Source organism: Numenius arquata, chromosome 2 (assembly GCF_964106895.1).
Source record: "Numenius arquata chromosome 2, bNumArq3.hap1.1, whole genome shotgun sequence".
Classification (NCBI taxonomy): Eukaryota; Metazoa; Chordata; class Aves; order Charadriiformes; family Scolopacidae; genus Numenius; species Numenius arquata.
The window spans coordinates 42,368,517-42,387,097 of NC_133577.1; the positions used below are offsets into that span (position 1 = coordinate 42,368,517).

The window sequence follows — 18,581 nt, forward strand, 5'->3', positions numbered from 1 at the left end:
TCTTCGAAGATCAAGAGAATAATTTCTATTAATTTTTGCATCTGATTGCATGTTGTCTTCTGTAATTAGATGCAAGGAAATAGGGCTATTAATATGAAAGCACTTCAGCGGGGTACTTTCTTACTGTCTAAAGCGTCTTGGATGATTCAAATATTCATTAAAATAAAGGGATTTATTGTGGTAGTAGCTGGAGACTCTTATCTGTACGAGATTATAAGAAAGCTTGGAAGATGGTAGAAACAATCTAGCTAAGACACTTGCAGCTTACCATCAGTGCAAGGAGTCACGTCACAGAATTTGTGACAGATGTTGTTAGATCAGCATAGGCTTTTCAGATTTTCTGGACTGATTTGTTAAGGTCAACCGCTGGCCATGTGGAGTGGCAGATGAGACTATCTGAACAAACAGTATGTGCTATTGGATGGAAGATAGCTTTTCAGGAGTACTTTCAGTAAGTGACTTTAAAATTATCTATAGGCTAGTCTTTGTAACTAACTTCATAAACCACAGTGCTGTGTGTGAATAAAAGTCATTGTTGATTGTTACACTCATCTAGTTTTACTTCTTTCTATTGTTTTGTTTGTTTGTTTGTTTTTCTTTCTTTCTTTTTCTTTCCTTTCTTCCCTGGCATGTATCACAGAACTACTCTTAAATCCAGAATATTCTAATGAGCAAAACTTGTGATTTCCTAGCTATTTAAAAAAAAAATAATGGAGACTTACTTGGATGGTGGTGTGATTTTTAGCACGTTGGTTGGTTTTGGCAGTTTTAATTTGACTTTGCACAACTGGTTGGAGAAATGTGCTATAGGGACAGTTTAGCAAGTAGGGTGTCACAGCATATTTTGAAGTATTGTTCATATGAATCTCTTAGTGCGAGGCCTGCCGGATGACTGTCTGCAGAATAGTTTACCTGTAAGTGGAAGCACAGCAGAAGCTCAGCTTGTTTTCTTGATTGCTGTTTTGCAGTCCTTTTGATTTCTGAAATGAAGAGGTTAAGTGGTTAGTATGAGCACACGGGTCCTAGACAGGATTGACCAATGTGCCTTCTGTGCCTTTAATTCTGTGCCAAGTCTTTGTTTTAGTTATCTCCTATATGTAGTATGAATTTCCTTGTAGCATAATGTTTGAGAATACCATTCTACTTTGTTGTCTTCCAAAACTTCTCTAATGAACAAACCTACTACTGTTTCGGGAGCTGGTTAACTTTTAAGATACATAACGTTGTTCTATCTGACTCCCTTATCTGAACTGGAAAGTCAGAGCTGTGTTTACTGAAAACACCAAGAGGAACTTACTCAGCCCCTCCCAGAGTTCCAGCAACAATAGTAGACTTTGGGGTAACAGGTGACTTGAAAACCTATGCTGTTGAACTCTGAATGCAAAGGATGGGGGGGGGAAACTTACAACGCTAGTTTACTAAGAAATTGTACTTATTCCTTAGGGTGGCAATTTTCTTTTCTGTGTGGAAAACCTGAAAATATTGATGACAAGATTCCTTGGCTACCTAAGGTGCTGCATGAGTGCTCATTTTCGTAGCCCCACCAGTTTCAGCTTGGCTCTTGCGCTACCAAAAGCTGGAATTGTGAGAACTTCTCTTACAGCTGCACGGAGTTACTGGAGAATGTTACAGACTATCAGTATAGCCAAGTATACTGAGAGATTTTATACAGGGACTACATTTTTCTTAAAAAAGGAGCAAAAGGCAATAAAAAAGCCCAAACAAACAAACCACCAACAACAAACAAAAAAAAATCCCTAAACAAAAACTCAAAAAATGTTATTTAAAAAAGCAGCTAACTGAATGTGTAGGTAGGATTTTTCAGTTATCGCATACCTCTCTAGCAGATGATACATTCCAAACAAGACAGTGAACTAATTTAACAGCTCAGTACAGCTGAAAGAGGAGTTTCTGCTCCCATCACTAATCTTGTGCCAGAGTTGATACACATCAGGCCCCTCCAGAAGCTGTTTAACCTCACTAATATGGCCATGTTATTGAGTTAAGGCAGCTTGCAGAAAAGTCTGACGAGTTCCAGAGCCGGTGTTGAGGGATGGATGTGACTGGGAGCAGAGGAGGAGAAAGGAGAAACAAATGGCAAGGGGGTAACAGTGAGAGAGACCTCTCCTTTTCATTGTCAGCTATCTATTTTGCTGCCTGCCATGCCGCAGGTGTAGACTTCTGAGAACCCAGAAACATGTTCTCTCTGTCCCCTGTTGTAACGTCAATTGCATGAAAACTCCATTTATTAACAATGCTTTACCATGCCTATAACATAAACATTGACACCCAGATGCTACAAGAGATTTGCAACAATAACGCACACAAGAACTCCCCAGGACAAAAATAAATCTTAAATTTAGGTTAAACGGGACTCCCTATGCTTGCTTTATGTAGGGTAGGGCAGACTTTACCAGACCAAGCCCTTTCCAGACTTAACGGTATCTCTAAAAAGAACAGGTTGTACAGCAGTGTTGTTAATTTATTGATGTGAAGAAATAAATAAAAAACCCAAACACAACCAAACACTTGATGTCTCATAGTACACGTGCGCCTCTCTTCGTGTCAGCGTTAAGGCTTCCTTCTGCTCGAGCAGATCCCTCCACCATTGAGTACAGATGCACATAGCACAGTAGATGGAACCAGACCACAGAGACTAAATGCTGAACTGTGGAATATGACATAGCCATGGCACAATTCTTGTCATGTATCAAGCCTTGTCTGTATTTCAGTTTGTCAGGGAGCAATGTGGAAGTGTAGGATTGACCACCAGGTTTGATTTTACTCTGAGGGATGCCGTACTTTAGCTCATAATAGCATTGTCCTCTAAGTGTTTGAAAGGGCCGTGTGTGAACTGCTTTAAGAGGCTGCCAGAGTAAAACTTTATGGTTGTTTCTCTGGCTTCTGCATATTCCTGGGGTAGCTTTTTTAGGAAAAAGCAGAAATATTTAATTAGAGATATTTTAAAAAAACAGAATTGGAAACTTACTGCAAATATTTGAGAGGGCTTATTTTGTATTAGCAGGGAAAGTAAGTTTGTTGAACTTCCAATTTGTATAGTTGAGGGAGAGGAGTTTTTGTGGACTTCAGTTCCAGTTCCTGCTGCTGAAGCAAAGATTATGTTAGGTTCTCTGGCTTTGTACGGAAGGTCCTGGGTAAACAATTCCATTGAGAAAGGAGAATTATCTGTCGTTCCCTTCCAGGAGAAATGCCTGTAAACATATGAGGTAAATATACTGTGGGAAGATGGCATTGTAGTCCCCTGACTAGTGATATGGTGGTGTTTGTCTCTCTAGTTATAGACTAGCAAGATAGGGAAAGAGTTTAAAATCACAGGGCTATCTGTATTTTGTTTGGGACCTCCCTGAAAAAAAAAATCTTTTAACTCAGTATTCCGTGCTTAGACTTGGATTGATGACCTCATAAATTTGAAAGCATATGCTTTAGAGACAAATCTGTACAATCATGCAGTTTTAATGTTTAATAACTTCTGTTTGAGAAGGACTTCCAAGTCAACTTATTTGTAATGTTTTATCCTCTGATATTGTTGCTACTGGCTGTAGTGATCAGGTTTTTTGTAAATAGTAGAATAGTCTGTTGAGAATTTCAGTATTATGAATTGCAAAGATCAAATGAACTGTTTTCATCAGTTACAAACATTTTACCATTTATCATGGAAATGACCAGAGGCAACGAATATCCTTAGGAAAAGTCATGGTGGGTCATAATTTACAATAATTTTTATGGTATTTGATGGAAATTTTTGTGTTTAGGGTTTCCTGCCATCATATCTGATTAAGAGTTGGCTTTCTGTGGCTGCCTAAAATCTCATTACTACCTTCCCAAGGATCTCAGATCAGCTGACAACCAGCCTTTCAAAGGTGGTTAGCAGTGGATTTAAAGAATTTCCTAAATCATGCTTCTGTTGAGCAGCCTCTAGAAAATAAAGTTGAGGCAATTGCATTTTGATGACCTGTCAGATGGTGTGTAGGCCATTTTCTGGGGTGTGGTTTAATGTATGTGTCTTGACACTCTTTCATACAGGATTAAATGCCTTTGCTCCTGTTGTTTTGTTTTGTTTTGTTTTTCCCCTTCTTTAGGCTCCCTCATGTTTTGTGTCCTTCCATCCTGTATTTTTCTAAAGTTTCTTTTCCAACCACGTGCAGCAATTCAGGGACAGGCTGGCAATAGAATTCAAGCTTCTTCCCTCTTCCTACCCACCCCCCACCCTACCCCCGACCTCCCCCAATACAGCATGTCAACAGGGTTATTTTATTGAAGCATCTACTGTCTGCTTTGGACCTGTGTTATCTTCTGTGATTCTTATGGTACTTGGTGTATTTGAAGAAAGCAATTATCTTGAACTTCAGATGTATTGTGCAAATCTTGATAGATGTTAAATTGAAATCTAATTAATTTAAGAATCTTGCCACAGGTTGTTAAATTACTAAAGCTAAAAGCTTTCGTGTTGATGGGTGGCACAGTTTATTTTAGTCATAGAACTGGAACAAACTATTGCAATAGTATTTTATTGTGGCGTAGAGTTGTCTGGCTTCCATTGTACTTGGGATAGTTAAAGACAAGGCCTTAACAAGTTAAGAAAGCTATCCAACAAACAGATTTTCCCAAATCATTTGATTGGTTCCCATGGTACCTCTCATAACATTCCTGGGATAAATGTGCTGTATGTCAAGCAGGGATTGAGCGCGTGAAGACAGGTAGTGCTGATACAACAGAACTGGCTTTCTTGTTACCTTATTTATTGCCATGTTTGCACATAATTTTCATCCCTTGCTGATGTCTTTATTTTATAATTCCCCTTATAAGTATGGAAAATGGATGTATGCGTAGAAGAAAATCCTTCGGTTTTGCTTTAAATAAGAGTAACAAAACAGATTAATGGGCAGGTTTCTCATTTGATAAAACACGTCTAATTGAGATCAGATTGCTAATGAAATGGACTGGTGGTGCATAGAGGAGAGATACTATCTCTGTTACTCTAATGTCTAACTAAAAGTGGCTAATGCAAGGATTTCTTTGATATTCTAGGGAAGGTAATAAGTGATTTGATTATTTAGTCTGAATTTCAGTTACTTGCTTTTAACAGTCTGTTTTAACCACTATTAGGAATATTCTGATGTTATCTACTGGTTTTTGAAACTTCCAGGTAAATTTTGGTTAATGATGCTTCATTTTGTTGAACATCAAACAAATACACTGCATTATCTGCACCTCACTGCTGGGCTTTTGTAACTTGGAGTATATTAAGTTTGTAGAGAGGAAAAATAAAAGTAGGTTTGACTCCTGTTTGAGTCTGACTATCAGCTTGGGGCTAGTGTCAAAAAAAAAAAAGAAAAAAAGAAAAAAAAAAGCTGTTCCCCCTATGTCAGTTCCTTAAATTAGGCTTTTTGGATTTTATCCCCAGCATGTCAGTGTTATTGCCTTGTTGCTACGATACAGTACTTACTCATGCAATCCGCTGCAGAATATTAGAAGATCCGAGCTGAAATGTTATGTAACTTACAAATGTTTTTACAGCTGATGTTCATTATTTTGCAGGGTGTAACAATTCATGTCTTTGTAGTTATCTGAGCGAAATAAGCATCTTGCAAGATTCTTATTCAAAAGAAAAAATGGTTAAAATTGCAGAATTAATATTCAAAAGTATGAATTGCTCTTTATGACGGAGTAGTAATTGCTAGCTTTTTCAAAAGCGCCCTGAAGTTGTTATGCTCGGTTAATAGGATCATAACTGTCAGTTGGGGAAAGAGAATACAATATGATATTCTGGTGTTTGAACTTTCAGGGCAAGAGCGAGCAGTTGGGATTACAGTGGAGGCGTTTCAGTCCATTTTAGCAATTACTTTTTGCTTATGGAAACGAAAGAATTCTATCAGATAATTACTGAATATTAAAACCACTGTTGACTGTTGTTGTTCCAGCCACTAAATGGAAGGTGTTTTGGTAGGAAACTTGAGGAACTGGCTGTATCAAAGAGTGTTTGAGTTGTTAAACTTAAAAACTTAAAATGAAGTTTGTTTAATTAGAATAATACTAAAACAATAAGGAGTAGCATGTGATCTTTTTGTGATTTGTTCAAATTTTAAAGTGAGACTTAAGATTTTCAGTACTCACGTTACAAGGCAGTTGCCTTTTGCTTGTCTTGATAATTTCCTTATGATGAAACAGCAGTGGTAATATCAATACTGCAGCGAAGGAATGAAGCTAAGGTATTGATTAGTAATCTGGCTATAGACAAGCCTTAAGTTCTTCAGGGGGAGAGCAGTCCATATTTGCAGTTAAAATTGGAAATAAATAAAAAGTCTTCACCAGTACAAGTGAAATCCCAACTGACTGATAGATAAGGTGAAGCTGTGTCGGTGGAGTGGCTTAGAACCTAAACAAACAATTAAAAACAAGAACGAAAGGCACATTAAACCAATTTCTCAGTTAAAGCCATGGCTGCTTTTGTTGTGATCATGCAACTTTTGAACAGTCACAATATTTTAAGGCTGTATTGAATTTTTGAGGTGTACTGTATATAATAATCCATCTTTTTTAAAGCTAAAGTGAAATACTAATGGAGGAATTTTGCTTACCAGCTTATAGAGAAACTGCACTCTAAAATGCCAAATCATAGCCAGACACCTTGTCTTAATAGGCCAAAAAAGCTGGAAAAACTTAACATGACTAAGATTTGTAATAAATTACTTAGGCCAAAGCATGAAAATTCAGGATTAATGCTTTTGAAATATTGGAGTTGATTCTTAAGAGAAACATTCATCACATGATGTCGAAAGTATGTGAAGTATTTTGCATTGGAGTAGAAAGACAAGGTTCCTTCAAAGCAGATTTTACAGCTTTAAAGCAGGTTACATAATAAAGGATTAGGGAACAGAATGAGACAAATCGGATGAATGAGAGGTTAGTATGGTGCACTGCTTCCCTATATGACTTTTGGTGAGGGAGAGTTAGGACTTACTAATGTCTATATATTTCAAATAAAGTTAATTCAGGAACTTGTTTTTCCCTAAATACATTTACTGCCAAATGTTTATCCACTATTTCTTGTATGAAGCACAAGTTTAGAGTGGTGAGTCTTTCATTCTAACATGCTTAAACAGGTATTTTCATCTTTGGCAATATTGCTTATTAATTTGCTGACTACAGAGCATACTATTCCCCATAATAAAAAAAAAAAGATAGCTATGCAAATTTTAGTCAACAAAATAGACTTAGAAATCCTGAGTTTGCTTCTACAGACTTACGTGTTGTGGTGTTTGTTTTGTTTTTTTTTTTCTTTTATAGATGCCACCTTCAATGAACTGCAAGATCTTTTTTGTCAGAAGCTGCAGCAGTGTTGTGTACTCTTTGACTTCATGGACTCCGTTTCAGACCTGAAAAGCAAAGAAATCAAGAGAGCAACACTGAATGAACTGGTTGAATATGTTTCAACAAATCGTGGAGTGATTGTTGAATCAGCTTATGCTGACATAGTGAAAATGGTAAGTAGAATGCTCTTGTTACATTTTAAATTTTAATAAAATATCTTAAATTAATCAGTTTACGACTATGGTGGCATCTAACTCAAAATTGCCGTTGGTTATTCTGCTTATAAAATATAATTTGTTATTGATAACTTGGCTTACAAGATTGTTTAGAAAGGCTTGTAAAAACAAACAACTCATAAGTTTTAATTATTAGCCGCAATATGATGCATTCTGGTTAATGAAAATGAAAGAACTGGTATATTGCAGATGCTTGCAGCCTGGGTAAGCTTTGAAGTTGTTCTTATTCAGAAAATGGAAATATTTTGGTGCTGTCTGTCTTTGTTTATTTAAGAATGGCAGTAGAGTGACAGGCTAAAGTTTTCTGGTAAAGATTCTTGTGGGTACGAGTGTCAACACAGAGGTTTAACCGTGTAAGAAAGCAACCATACTTTGTAAATACTTTTTCTGACTGTTTGTTACTGTTCTGGCTTTGGAGAGCCGTGCTGGAATAGTCTAAGTGGTTTGCTTGAGTTGTCGACCACAGGATGACTTGTACTGTGCAATTTCTACAAAAGGCTTGTTGAATAAGCAGCAAAATATTTGTGGTCGTTATCTGCTGACTTTCCCAGGTTTTTTATATGCATTTTGAAATGCTGTGTAAGTGCTATACTCCATGTACAGGGAATGCCACTGAAAGGCATTTGACAATAATTTTAAGTATTTTTAAATTGTTTTTTCTAGAAATTTGAAATGTAAAATGAATATGTTTAGTACCTGTGCATTTAGGCTAATGGTTCTCTAACCTTCAGTTAAGTTTAAATAGGCACAATGCTGACTTTAGCTATTTGAAACATAAGGAGACCAGTTCAAACATATGTCCTACAACTTCTGTAGTCTTCTATACAGTGCATGCTATTTTTATGTTAGGGTTTGTTTTGATTGTTCTGTTGTTTGGTGGGTTTAGGTTTTGGTTTGGGGTTTTTCTTTTCCCTTTTTTTTTTTTTTATGAGCAGCTGATATGGAAAATCAGATGTTTAATATAAAGAAGTGTAAAAGTTTTGGCATTATACTGGAGGGCTAGGATAATTGAAACCCTCTTAATAATTTTGGCTGTTTCACCAGATGCTTATTAAGTTTTACAAAAGATCTAGGACACTGGTTTTTGCAGATTTTTAATATGGTTTTGTTTTTTAAAGAACCTCTGTTTCTGCCCTAAATGTTTTTTACATGAGAAAATAAAGGACAGACTATGTCCAGCTCTTCTTTGGCTGCTTTTTTTTTTCACTGCTGGTGGCAGCAAGCCTGAATCCTTGCAGTATTTTCTTACTTCATGTGCCCTCTGTAGCCTCTTGTTAGAAGAAAGAAAAGAGTGTACTAACTAGCTATCATACTTGTTGAAGGGAGATTTTCTTTTATAATGGAGTTGTTTTCTTTTTTTGGAGATAAGGTGGTGTTGAGCTGTTCTTTGGAGGTTATTGTTGTTGTGCAAATGATTGGGCTCTGTGGATGCTTGTTTTTCCTTCCATAACAAATTTCCATCTCATTTTCTCCCCTAAAATGACAGAAAATGAAGAAGGCCTCAAATGCTCAGTGAGAGCTTTTTCAGAGCTTGAGACAAAAGATCCCTCCAAGCCTGAATAGTATTTCTAGTCTCCCTGGCAACTGGCAGCAGAAAAGGTCTTTGCTGTGAATTAGGACTAAGTACCAGCTTTCAGAAAGAGCTCTGGATGGGTCTCTCCCTCCAAACAGCACGTGTATCAGGCTTGAGGCCTTTCTTTGTAGCAAAACTTCTATGAGATTTAAAAGATCTTTTTTTTAGACTGTTCAGTGTTACTACATTATAAGAAAAAGCATTTGAGCATTTTGCAGTTTGCGGAATAGTGTTTTGGGGATGGAAAAGTAGAAATCGGCCTTAATGAAACTCAGCTATCATCTGACTGGTAGTAAAGGATTTACAGACTACAAAAATTCCTTGAAAAAAGCCAGAGTGGCATTAGTGGCAGAAGCAGAGCTAATTTCTTTCCAAAGTCCCTTGTCTTTCCCTAGGCCTGGGATCCCTTTCCTCCAGCTTCCAGAGGAATCAGTCCAGTTTCTTGGAGTCACCTGAGTCTTGGGGAAGCAAAGTCAACAATCCTTTACAGATACCAACAGGAAAAAAAGTATGTCTTTCCTGACCAGTCCATAGGCAAGGGTTGTGCAGGTGAGGAGGTCTTCTAGCATTCTGTCCCTTCACATGGTCTCTGTTACCTCGTAGCTGCTGGGCCAATACCACATAATAATGGCTTGTGTAGTTGTCCCAGCTCTGCTTGGATACTGAAGTAGGGAACAGTAGTTGAAATGGTACCAATGCCTTCTGAAGCCACCATAGATGGAACAAGATCATAAAAAAAAAAAAAAGCACACAGCGGTCTGTGCACCTCCTTTCTAGGTCATCTAAAATTATTGTCTTCTGTGTCTGGAGATTCACAATTGAAAGTACTCTGAAGCTAACAGCAAATTAGAGTTTGGCATTGTGAATATTTCAAGTTTTAAAACTTCCTGGGAAGTTAGAAAGCTCTATCCTGGTTTTGGAGCATAGCAGAAATGTGTCTCCAGTACACATTACTGCTCAATCTCCTTGTGCCTGCCAGGCTCCCTGCATTCCCCACCAGCATGTAAAAATCCAATGTAAATGAGATTGTCTTAGAGCTTGCACAGAAGTTCAAAAACTCAGAATTTCAAAAACCAGCAGGTATCCCTGTCTGCATACTCAGAAATGGGCATTGAATCTAATATCTCTCCAAATGCTTAGCTCCTTGGGAAGCATACAGACAATAAGGGACTTTTTAAAAAAAAAAAAAAACTATAATTTTTGTTTTAATAAAATGTAATTGCTGTATCTTAATACCTTAACTGGCACATTTTCAGTTGTCACTTTCAAAAACTTTGAGATTTAATTTAGAAAGCTAATGCTGGGTTTCTCTGGAAACCTGTGCAGCTGTAAAAAGCCTGTTATGATTTGTATTTCTCAAATCACAGTTTTGGGATAAGACCTCACTTATGAAGGAAAGGGCATGTTTTAAATAATATGAGAGGATATAGAGAAGAATTTGCCCATATCAAAAACAATGAGGGTTTTAACCCAAACCACATTTTTGATTAATACTTTTAGCGGTACATTAAAAAGAAGCAAATGAGACAGGAAGCAAAAGTATTTAAAACATCATAAAGTAAATGAACCAGTTATTTAGGGACATGGGCTAGTATATAAAAATGGGTACACAGTTTGTTCTAAGTTTCATATGATCTCAGGAGACCAGTAACGCTAGTAGAAATACTGGATACTCTGAAAATAATAAAATTAGTTTTCTAAAGATCTGGCCAAGAGGCTTGCTCTTTGTTTCTGCTATAGAAGTATGTTGAGTAGTTAATACCTTTGTTCTGGACTCAACTTTTGCATCCTGTACTCTGAGGTTCTGTGCTAAAGGGTTGACTGGCTTAGTTCAGCCAGTGCATCTAGCAGTAAAAAAAAATGCATTTTCAAGAGACGTTACTAGAAGACTTTCAAGCAGAGGTACGGAAGTCTCTGTAGGGGACTGATTTTTATGTTGGGTATTTTTGTTGAATACCTAATAAGAGTAGACAATATCAAATAATAGAACTGAGATTGGCTTGGCTTTTGGACTTGTTTAAAATTCACATTCTCTCAGACTCCTGCTTCCCCCTCATCTTCCCCCAGCCAGTTTCTCTTGTGCTCCTTTGTGTTTAGAACCTTAGAGGGCAACTGTACTGTTTTGGTTTTGGGGTGGGTTTTTTTCTGCTTTGCAGTAAACTAGGAGACTGCTGTAGTGTATATCCATACAGAACACCATTGTCTTTCTACTCTAGAGCAGCAGTGCCTGAAGCTTTACCGTGTACCACCAGGAGACAGTGGCAGGTCATGGAATGAAGCACATAGGAGGAAATGAAAAGTCAGTTTATGCAATAGCTTTATATCTTGTTTAATGAGGCAGCTGATTCTTCTATGCAGAGCCAGCTGGGTGACTTCAGGATCTTTTAAAGTCCTTTTGCAAGACTCTTCAAACACCTTGGAGACTCCATGGAAGCTGTGCAGCAGCATTTGCTGCAAAGTGTCAAATGTTCTTTCTTTTGTGTTTAGTAGGCTTGGGTGGTTAGCAGCTATTTGAAATAGGGTTGATAGAGAAGACTAAAGAGTTTGAAAGGTGACTGGAAAAGTTGGGTAAAATGCATTCCTGTAAAAAACAGTAGAAAACACGGAAGAGAAATTAACTTCACATTCTCTTTTGTTCATGTTGGAGATTTAAAATCCAGTATGTTACATCTGATGTTTATTTTCCTTTTGACATCTGTAAGATCGGTCTTCTATCCAGACTTCTACATACTTAAAAAATCCCTGACGAAACCTTTTTAAATTCACCCTTTTGAAATTGATCTGATATGACTGTATCATACTTAAAGTAACTTGGTAGCTATTTTTCTTGGCTTTTTTTTTTTTCAAAGTTACTTTGTAATAAATCAAAAAGTCACAATTGTTACTTATTTCTGACTTCCCAAAACCTTGAAACATCTTGAGATTATGAAAGGTGGAAAAACTGTAAGCAGTTCTTCAGCTCTTACTTGAAAGTGGGAAATATCTTTAAATTAAGTGAAGAACTCTGAAATTAGATATATTTTTGGGATTGCCTGTCTTACATGTGAAGAGAGCTCTGTTTAATAATTGGTTAGTCATACTGTATTTGATGTCTTATATAAAACCTCAGCTCTCAGTGTCACATAGTTAAAAATCGGTCTTTATAATGGGAAACTGAAATTTTAACTTTTAACTTTCATGGTTTGAGAGAAGACTTTTAAATATGACCATGTCTAGATACAAACTTTTGAAACAGTTGAGATAAAAGGTACTTTCTTATTATTTTCATTGGACTGTTTCAGACTTTCAGCTGTTTGGATGTAACAGTTTTGACAAAATAAAGAATAAAAGAGATTTTTTTTTTTTTTTAAGCCAGTTTTGTTTCATGTAGTTTTAGGATAAAATCAGTATGTTGCTGACTATGGACTGTGGAAGCATTAAAAAGTGATACAATTAAACATTTATATTTTTTTTTCTCTTGCAGATTAGTTCTAATATTTTCAGAACACTTCCACCTAGTGATAACCCGGATTTTGATCCAGAAGAAGATGAACCAACTCTTGAAGCTTCCTGGCCCCACATACAGGTATATGACTCCTTTATTTTCAAATCCTCTTGTAAGGCAAGAACTGTGAATGGGTACTTGATTTTTGTGCCTTTGGTAAGAATGTCAAAATTCCTTTTATAATACAACTGAGTTTCTATACTTGGGAAGAAAAAGCAGTGGTGCTTTTCTTAAAGTGTGTAAGTGTGGCAGAATGTAAGTCTTCCAAACTGCTTAAAAACCATTGGTTTGGTTTGTTTGTTTGTTTTTTAATGGTATGATTGCACTGTTAAGAAGTGGTGTATGTTATGTCTTAAAAATATATGGGTATTTTACGTAAGTATGCTCTTAAGAGGTTTGTTTTCTGCACTTGAGCAACTTATTTATGTGATTTCAATAAAATATAAGCAGGTGGTAACAGTTCGGTTTCTTGTGACGGTAACAAAAAATGGAGCAATAGCCTTTATTTGTCTTTTGAGCAAGAAATAGATATCTCCTCATTCTTCCCACCCTTTTCCCTTCCTTCTACCTTCCACCCTTCCTTTCCCTTCCTATATTTACAATATAGGCGTTGTTGTTTGGTAGCAGTTGATTAGTTACTCTATTGTTGCACTCCTGTCCCAATCTCGTGATATTTATAGCGTTGCTGTATCAATCACGATTGACTTGCAATACTGCTGAATTTTATTTTATTTTATTTTCAATTAACTGTTAAAAGTGGAATAAACCTAAATCACTTGTAATCATCCAAGCTCATATCTCAGGTAGTTCCTTGCCTGTCATGGTTTAACCCCAGCCAACAACTGAGCACCATGCAGCCGCTTGCTCACTCCCTCCTTCTGGTGGGATGGGGGAGAGAATTGAAAGTGAGAAAACTCATGGGTTGAGATGAAGACAGTTTAATAGGCAAAGCAAAAGCCGTGCATGCAAGCAAAGCAGAACAAGGAATTCATTCCCTGCTTCCCATCAGCAGGGAGGTGTTCGGCCATCTCCGGGAAAACAGGACTCCATCACACATAATAGTTACTTGGGAAGCCAAAATGCCATCACTCTGAATGTCCCTCCTTCCTTCTCCTTCCCCCAGCTTTATATGCTGAGCATGACCTCATATGGCGTGGAATTATCCCTTTGGTCAGTTGGGGTCAGCTGTCCCAACTGTGTCCCCTTCCAGCTTCTTGGGTGCCACCCAGCCTGCCTGCTGGCGGGGTGGTGTGAGGAGCAGAAAAGTCCTTGACTCTGTGTAAGTGCTGCTCAGCAATATCAAACACATCCCTGTATTATCAACACTCTTTTCAGCACAAATCCAAGACATAGCCCCCTACTAGCTGCTATGAAGAAAATTAACTCTGTCCCAACCAAAACCAGCACAATTGCCGAATTTAAATAACTAGTATCTGTTAAATAAAAGTTATGTAGCAACTTCTACCCAACTAGTAGTGGTTAGAAGATTAATTGCTACCACACATCAGCATACCATTCTCTCTCCTCCCTTAAAGGAGTTAAAAATCTACTCTGTCCCTATAATATTACACTTCTAATATATCAACAAATGTATTTTAAAACTGGACTTCTAATACTGGGTATAAAAAGCAGATGTTCAAGATAGTATTTGAGACTTAAACCAAGTGAGAAACAAGTTAGCACAAAAAATAACTCTGCAGGCTAAAGTCTGTGGTGATTATTGCTTCACTTACATATGGCTGATTCTAATTTGTAGGCAAAATGGCTATAACTGAACTAGATGAGAGGCTTGACTTTGGAGGGGTGGGAGGGTGCAAGGGCTATGCAAACGTCTCTTATAGTCAGTAGTGGCATCTGACTTCAAAATGCCCCAGTCTTTCAGGAGTACAATTTCTGAATGTTTGCTCAGCTCACTTTAGGTTATCAGTAAACTATAGAGGTTTTCTTCTCTAAAAGACTTGTGGTTTCTGTGACCAGTTTGCTTGTGCTTCAGGTTTGTCTAAGAAAAATTGAAAGAGCTTTTTCCTTTGCCCTTTTCTAAATGAGTTTTGGCCAGGCTGTCTCATCATTGATTGTGGATTTCCCTTTCCTGCATCAGTTGTTCATCCTGTCCTTGGAATAGATGGCTCACTGCAGCACAAAGGAAAGAGTTTGTGTTTTTCTCTCCTTTCTTTTACAGTTCATTTGCTAATGGATGGTAGAAGACCGAGTCTGACAACTTACTAATTGCCTTCCAGGAGGACAAAGCTGCTGAGGGGCTGTGCACACCCATTCCCCTCACCCCCCATCAAAACCCTTTTACTTTTGGTGTAGTCTAAAGAACTGCTTGGAGAGGAGTATGTTTTGCTGGCTGCGACTTGTGATTGCTCAATTACAAACAAATTCAGAATTCTGTCCTGATATGGCAGTCAGGTAACCAGTTTTCTGGGAAGGAAAAGAAAAAAGTTTGAATCTCTTCTCTGATTGAACCTGTTTGCATTTCTGTATAAAATAACATGATAGGTAATGGCTTAGTAAGTTACTGGTGTGTGTAGTCGCACAACAAAAGACTCTAGACCTTCAGTAAAATGAGCGTCACTTGAAAGACATTGCTTTAAAGCAATACTGAAGGTGGTCTGTAGCAGCCAAACTAGGTTGAACAGGTTGACATTAAAGTCACTGTGTGTTTTGCAGCTTAGGGAATTGCATAGTTGGTGGAATTGTTAGCTTAAAGTCTGGTGGTCTCTGCAGGAAAGAAGATTGAATCACCAAAGTAATAGGAGTTAGATTTCATAGCTCTTTGACCCAAGCAGACCAATTTTGAGAACCAAAGTAACTAAATCCAGCAGTTCTTGTTTGCAAACGTTAGCATGTAGCAGAAAGGAGAGGCTGACTATCCAGAAATGGCCACTGCAGCTTGCTTCCTGAAATGCCTTGGGTAAAGCTTCATGGATGTCCCAAGGATTTCCAAAGTTATTTGATGCCTTTTGCCAGTTGTACATGTTCTAGGAGCAGTGGTACTAACTATTAGGAAGCTGGACAATTCTGTAAGCATCAGAACTGCATGAATACTCCTTCAGTGCACGAATCTTCCCTACAATATAGCCCAGAAACTGGATTTTTGAGCACTAAATTTTGTTTTCTCTGAAAACTTTAAGAATAATAGCAACAATCGTGGTTCTGGAATTGCATGTGTTTAGATGAAGCAGTCAAATGGTTACTAATGCGTGTTCTCCCTATGTTAGAAACGAGACATGTAGCTGATTAATTTGTTGTCATATATTGAGAATCTTGCATTAATAGTGACTTGCTCTATTTTATAGTTGAGATGTACCTTGGGTTTCACCTTAATCGATATCCTAAACTTAATCTTGGACAGCTTGTACCAAGATGTTACAGCATTATGCTTTAACTTAGTTCTTCTGCTTGATGTTTATTGCAGTCCCTATATCTATTTATGGAAAGAAGCCTTAATTGTCCTTCCTCCCCTGTCCTTTAGGGGAAACAAAACATGCCTGTTCAGTCTTCACTCATAAAAGGTTCTCTATTGATGACAAATCTAGTGGGTCCTTCTCTGTATCCTTGCAGGTTGGAACAAATTTTCACAAGCATGTGTAGGACTGCACATCTCTATCTGTACTGTCAGTATCTTCCTGGAATACCCCAGGATTTCATCTGTCACTTCTATGGCTTCACTGTGTAGATGGATCTTCATCGTACTATGGTTAACCAGGATTCAGAAACAGGATCCCTTCCTTTCTCAGCTTAAAGGCTTGCAAGTGCTTAGCAGAGATTTTTCTTGGATCTCTAACTGTGACTTTGCAATCCTTGAGTTTCATCCTGTATCTATTACTCCAGGCCTTCAGGATCAACCTGACATACTTTTTTTTTTTTTTTTCCCCCTCTTTTCCCTGATGGTAGCTTCCAATATTGTTGCATCATCTAAGCAGTTATCACACATGACTATTCTTTGTTGTCGTCACTGACAGAAATATTTAATATAGGAATTTATTAAAGAAATATCGAATGAAATTTAATTCCAAAATCAATCCCTATGAAACTGTGCTAATAACCTCCCTCCAGCCATATATTTCCCATTTCAATACAAATCACTAATGAATTTATCTAGTTTCTAGCTTGAAAAAGATCAGTAGAATCACAGGATGTTTTGGGTTGGAAGAGACCTTTAAAGATCACCCAGTCCAACCCCCCTGCAATAAGCAAGGACATCTTCAATGCAATCAGGTTGCTCAAAGCCCCATCCTGAACTTGAATGTCTCCAGTGATGGGCCATTTACTACCTCTCTGGGCAACCTGTTGCTGAGTTTCACCACCCTTATTGGAAAAAATTTCTTCATTATATCTAGTCTAAATCTACCCTCTTTTAGTTTAAACCATTACCTCTTGTCCTACCGCAACAGGCCCTGCTAAAAAGTCTGTCCCCATCTTTCTTATAAGCCTCTTTTAAGTACTGAAAGGCTGCTATAGGGTTTCCTAAGAGTCTTCTCTGAGCTGGACAATCCCAACTCTCTCAGCCTGTTTGCACAGGAGAGGTGTTCCAGCCCTCTGATCATTTTTGTGGCCTCCTCTGGACCTGATCCAATAGGTCTGTGTCTTTCCTGTGTTGAGGGCCCCAACAGAGCTGGGTGCGGTACTCCAGGTGAGATCTCACCAGAGCGGAGCAGAGGGGCAGAATCCTCTCCCTTGACCTGCTGGCTCCACTTCTTTTGGTGCAGCACAGGATACAGTTGGGCTTCTGGGCTGCAAGCGCACATTGCCAGCTCACGTTGAGCTTCTCATCAGCCAGCATCCCCAAATTCTTCTCCTCAGGGCTGCTCTCAATCCCTTCATCCCACAGCCAGTATTGATACCAGGGGTTGCCCCGGCCCACATGCAGGACCTTGCACTTGGCTTTGTTAAACCTCATGAGGTTCACATGGGCCCAATTCTTACGTTTGTCCAGGTCCCTCTGGTTGGCATCCCATTCCTCGGGTGTGTCAACTGTACCAGACACCTTGGTGTTGTCTGCAAACTTGCTGAGAGTGCACTCAATCCCACTGTCTGTGTCACTGATGAAGATACTAAAAAGCCGTGGTTGATCTCTTTCTAAAACAGAGGATGGAGTATGGTAATGTTTAAAGCTATGTTGGATTGTCTATTACCAAGCTTTTAAAAATTCTGTCATATGTTGTCTATTGTGCAACTGTGTGCTATTGCGTTTCTGCACAAGAAGACAAATTAAGGCCGAACAGGGAAACCTGGGTTTTAATACAGTTGTGTTACATGAAGTTTGTATACATTTAAACTGCTGATGTGAAAAGCTCTTGTTACAGTCTGTCAGAGGGGAAGGAAGTTAAGGGAAACCTGTGTTTCTGTGCTGCTGCTTTGCAGATGCAGCATACCCTCCTTGAGGCTATGCGTAAGTAACTGACATCTCAAATGTTCTAGATAAAATGTACTTATTGTCAAGCATCTCTCTTGAGTGAACTTCATAATTGTAATTATGAATTACTCAGAGTTTAATAAGTACTCATAGTGGTAATAGTTGAAATACATGCCTGTGAGTATGACCATGGCTCTGTGTAGGTTTTATTTAGAAGTCGAATCAGTGATGTCTTTATGTATCTAAATTGCATCTTAGTATTATTACTAATCAGTTGTTTAACTAACATGGAGTTAAGAAATAAGCATTGAGAACACAAGCAGCCCTGAATGGATCTAAACGTAAGACATCTTTCCTCTGGATTCTGTCTTAGTTGAGAGATGCCTTATGTGTATTTTATAAATCTGCCATTGGTATGGAAGTATTTTCTGTCTTGGACTTCCGATAAACCCCAAAACATGGGACTGGTGCTCTGGCTTCTTCATGCCTCTCTCTGCTACCTCAGGCCCTCGCTGGCTCTATCTTCTATCTGGTTTTCCATCTGTGGGCATTGTGGGATCATAGCGAATGGGGACTTGAACTCAGTAGAAACAA

General features: G+C 38.1%; 1 protein-coding gene across 1 annotated transcript in view; it reads left to right on the plus strand.

Annotated features, from left to right (window-relative positions):
* The window catches only part of PPP2R5A (protein phosphatase 2 regulatory subunit B'alpha), a 47,708-nt gene that overhangs the window by 11,860 nt on the left and 17,267 nt on the right, over positions 1-18,581 (plus strand). Inside the window, exons 2-3 of the mRNA XM_074164878.1 lie at positions 7,309-7,505; positions 12,605-12,706. Of these exons, the coding sequence (XP_074020979.1) occupies positions 7,309-7,505; positions 12,605-12,706 (299 nt within the window). The remainder of the gene's footprint in view (positions 1-7,308; positions 7,506-12,604; positions 12,707-18,581) is intronic.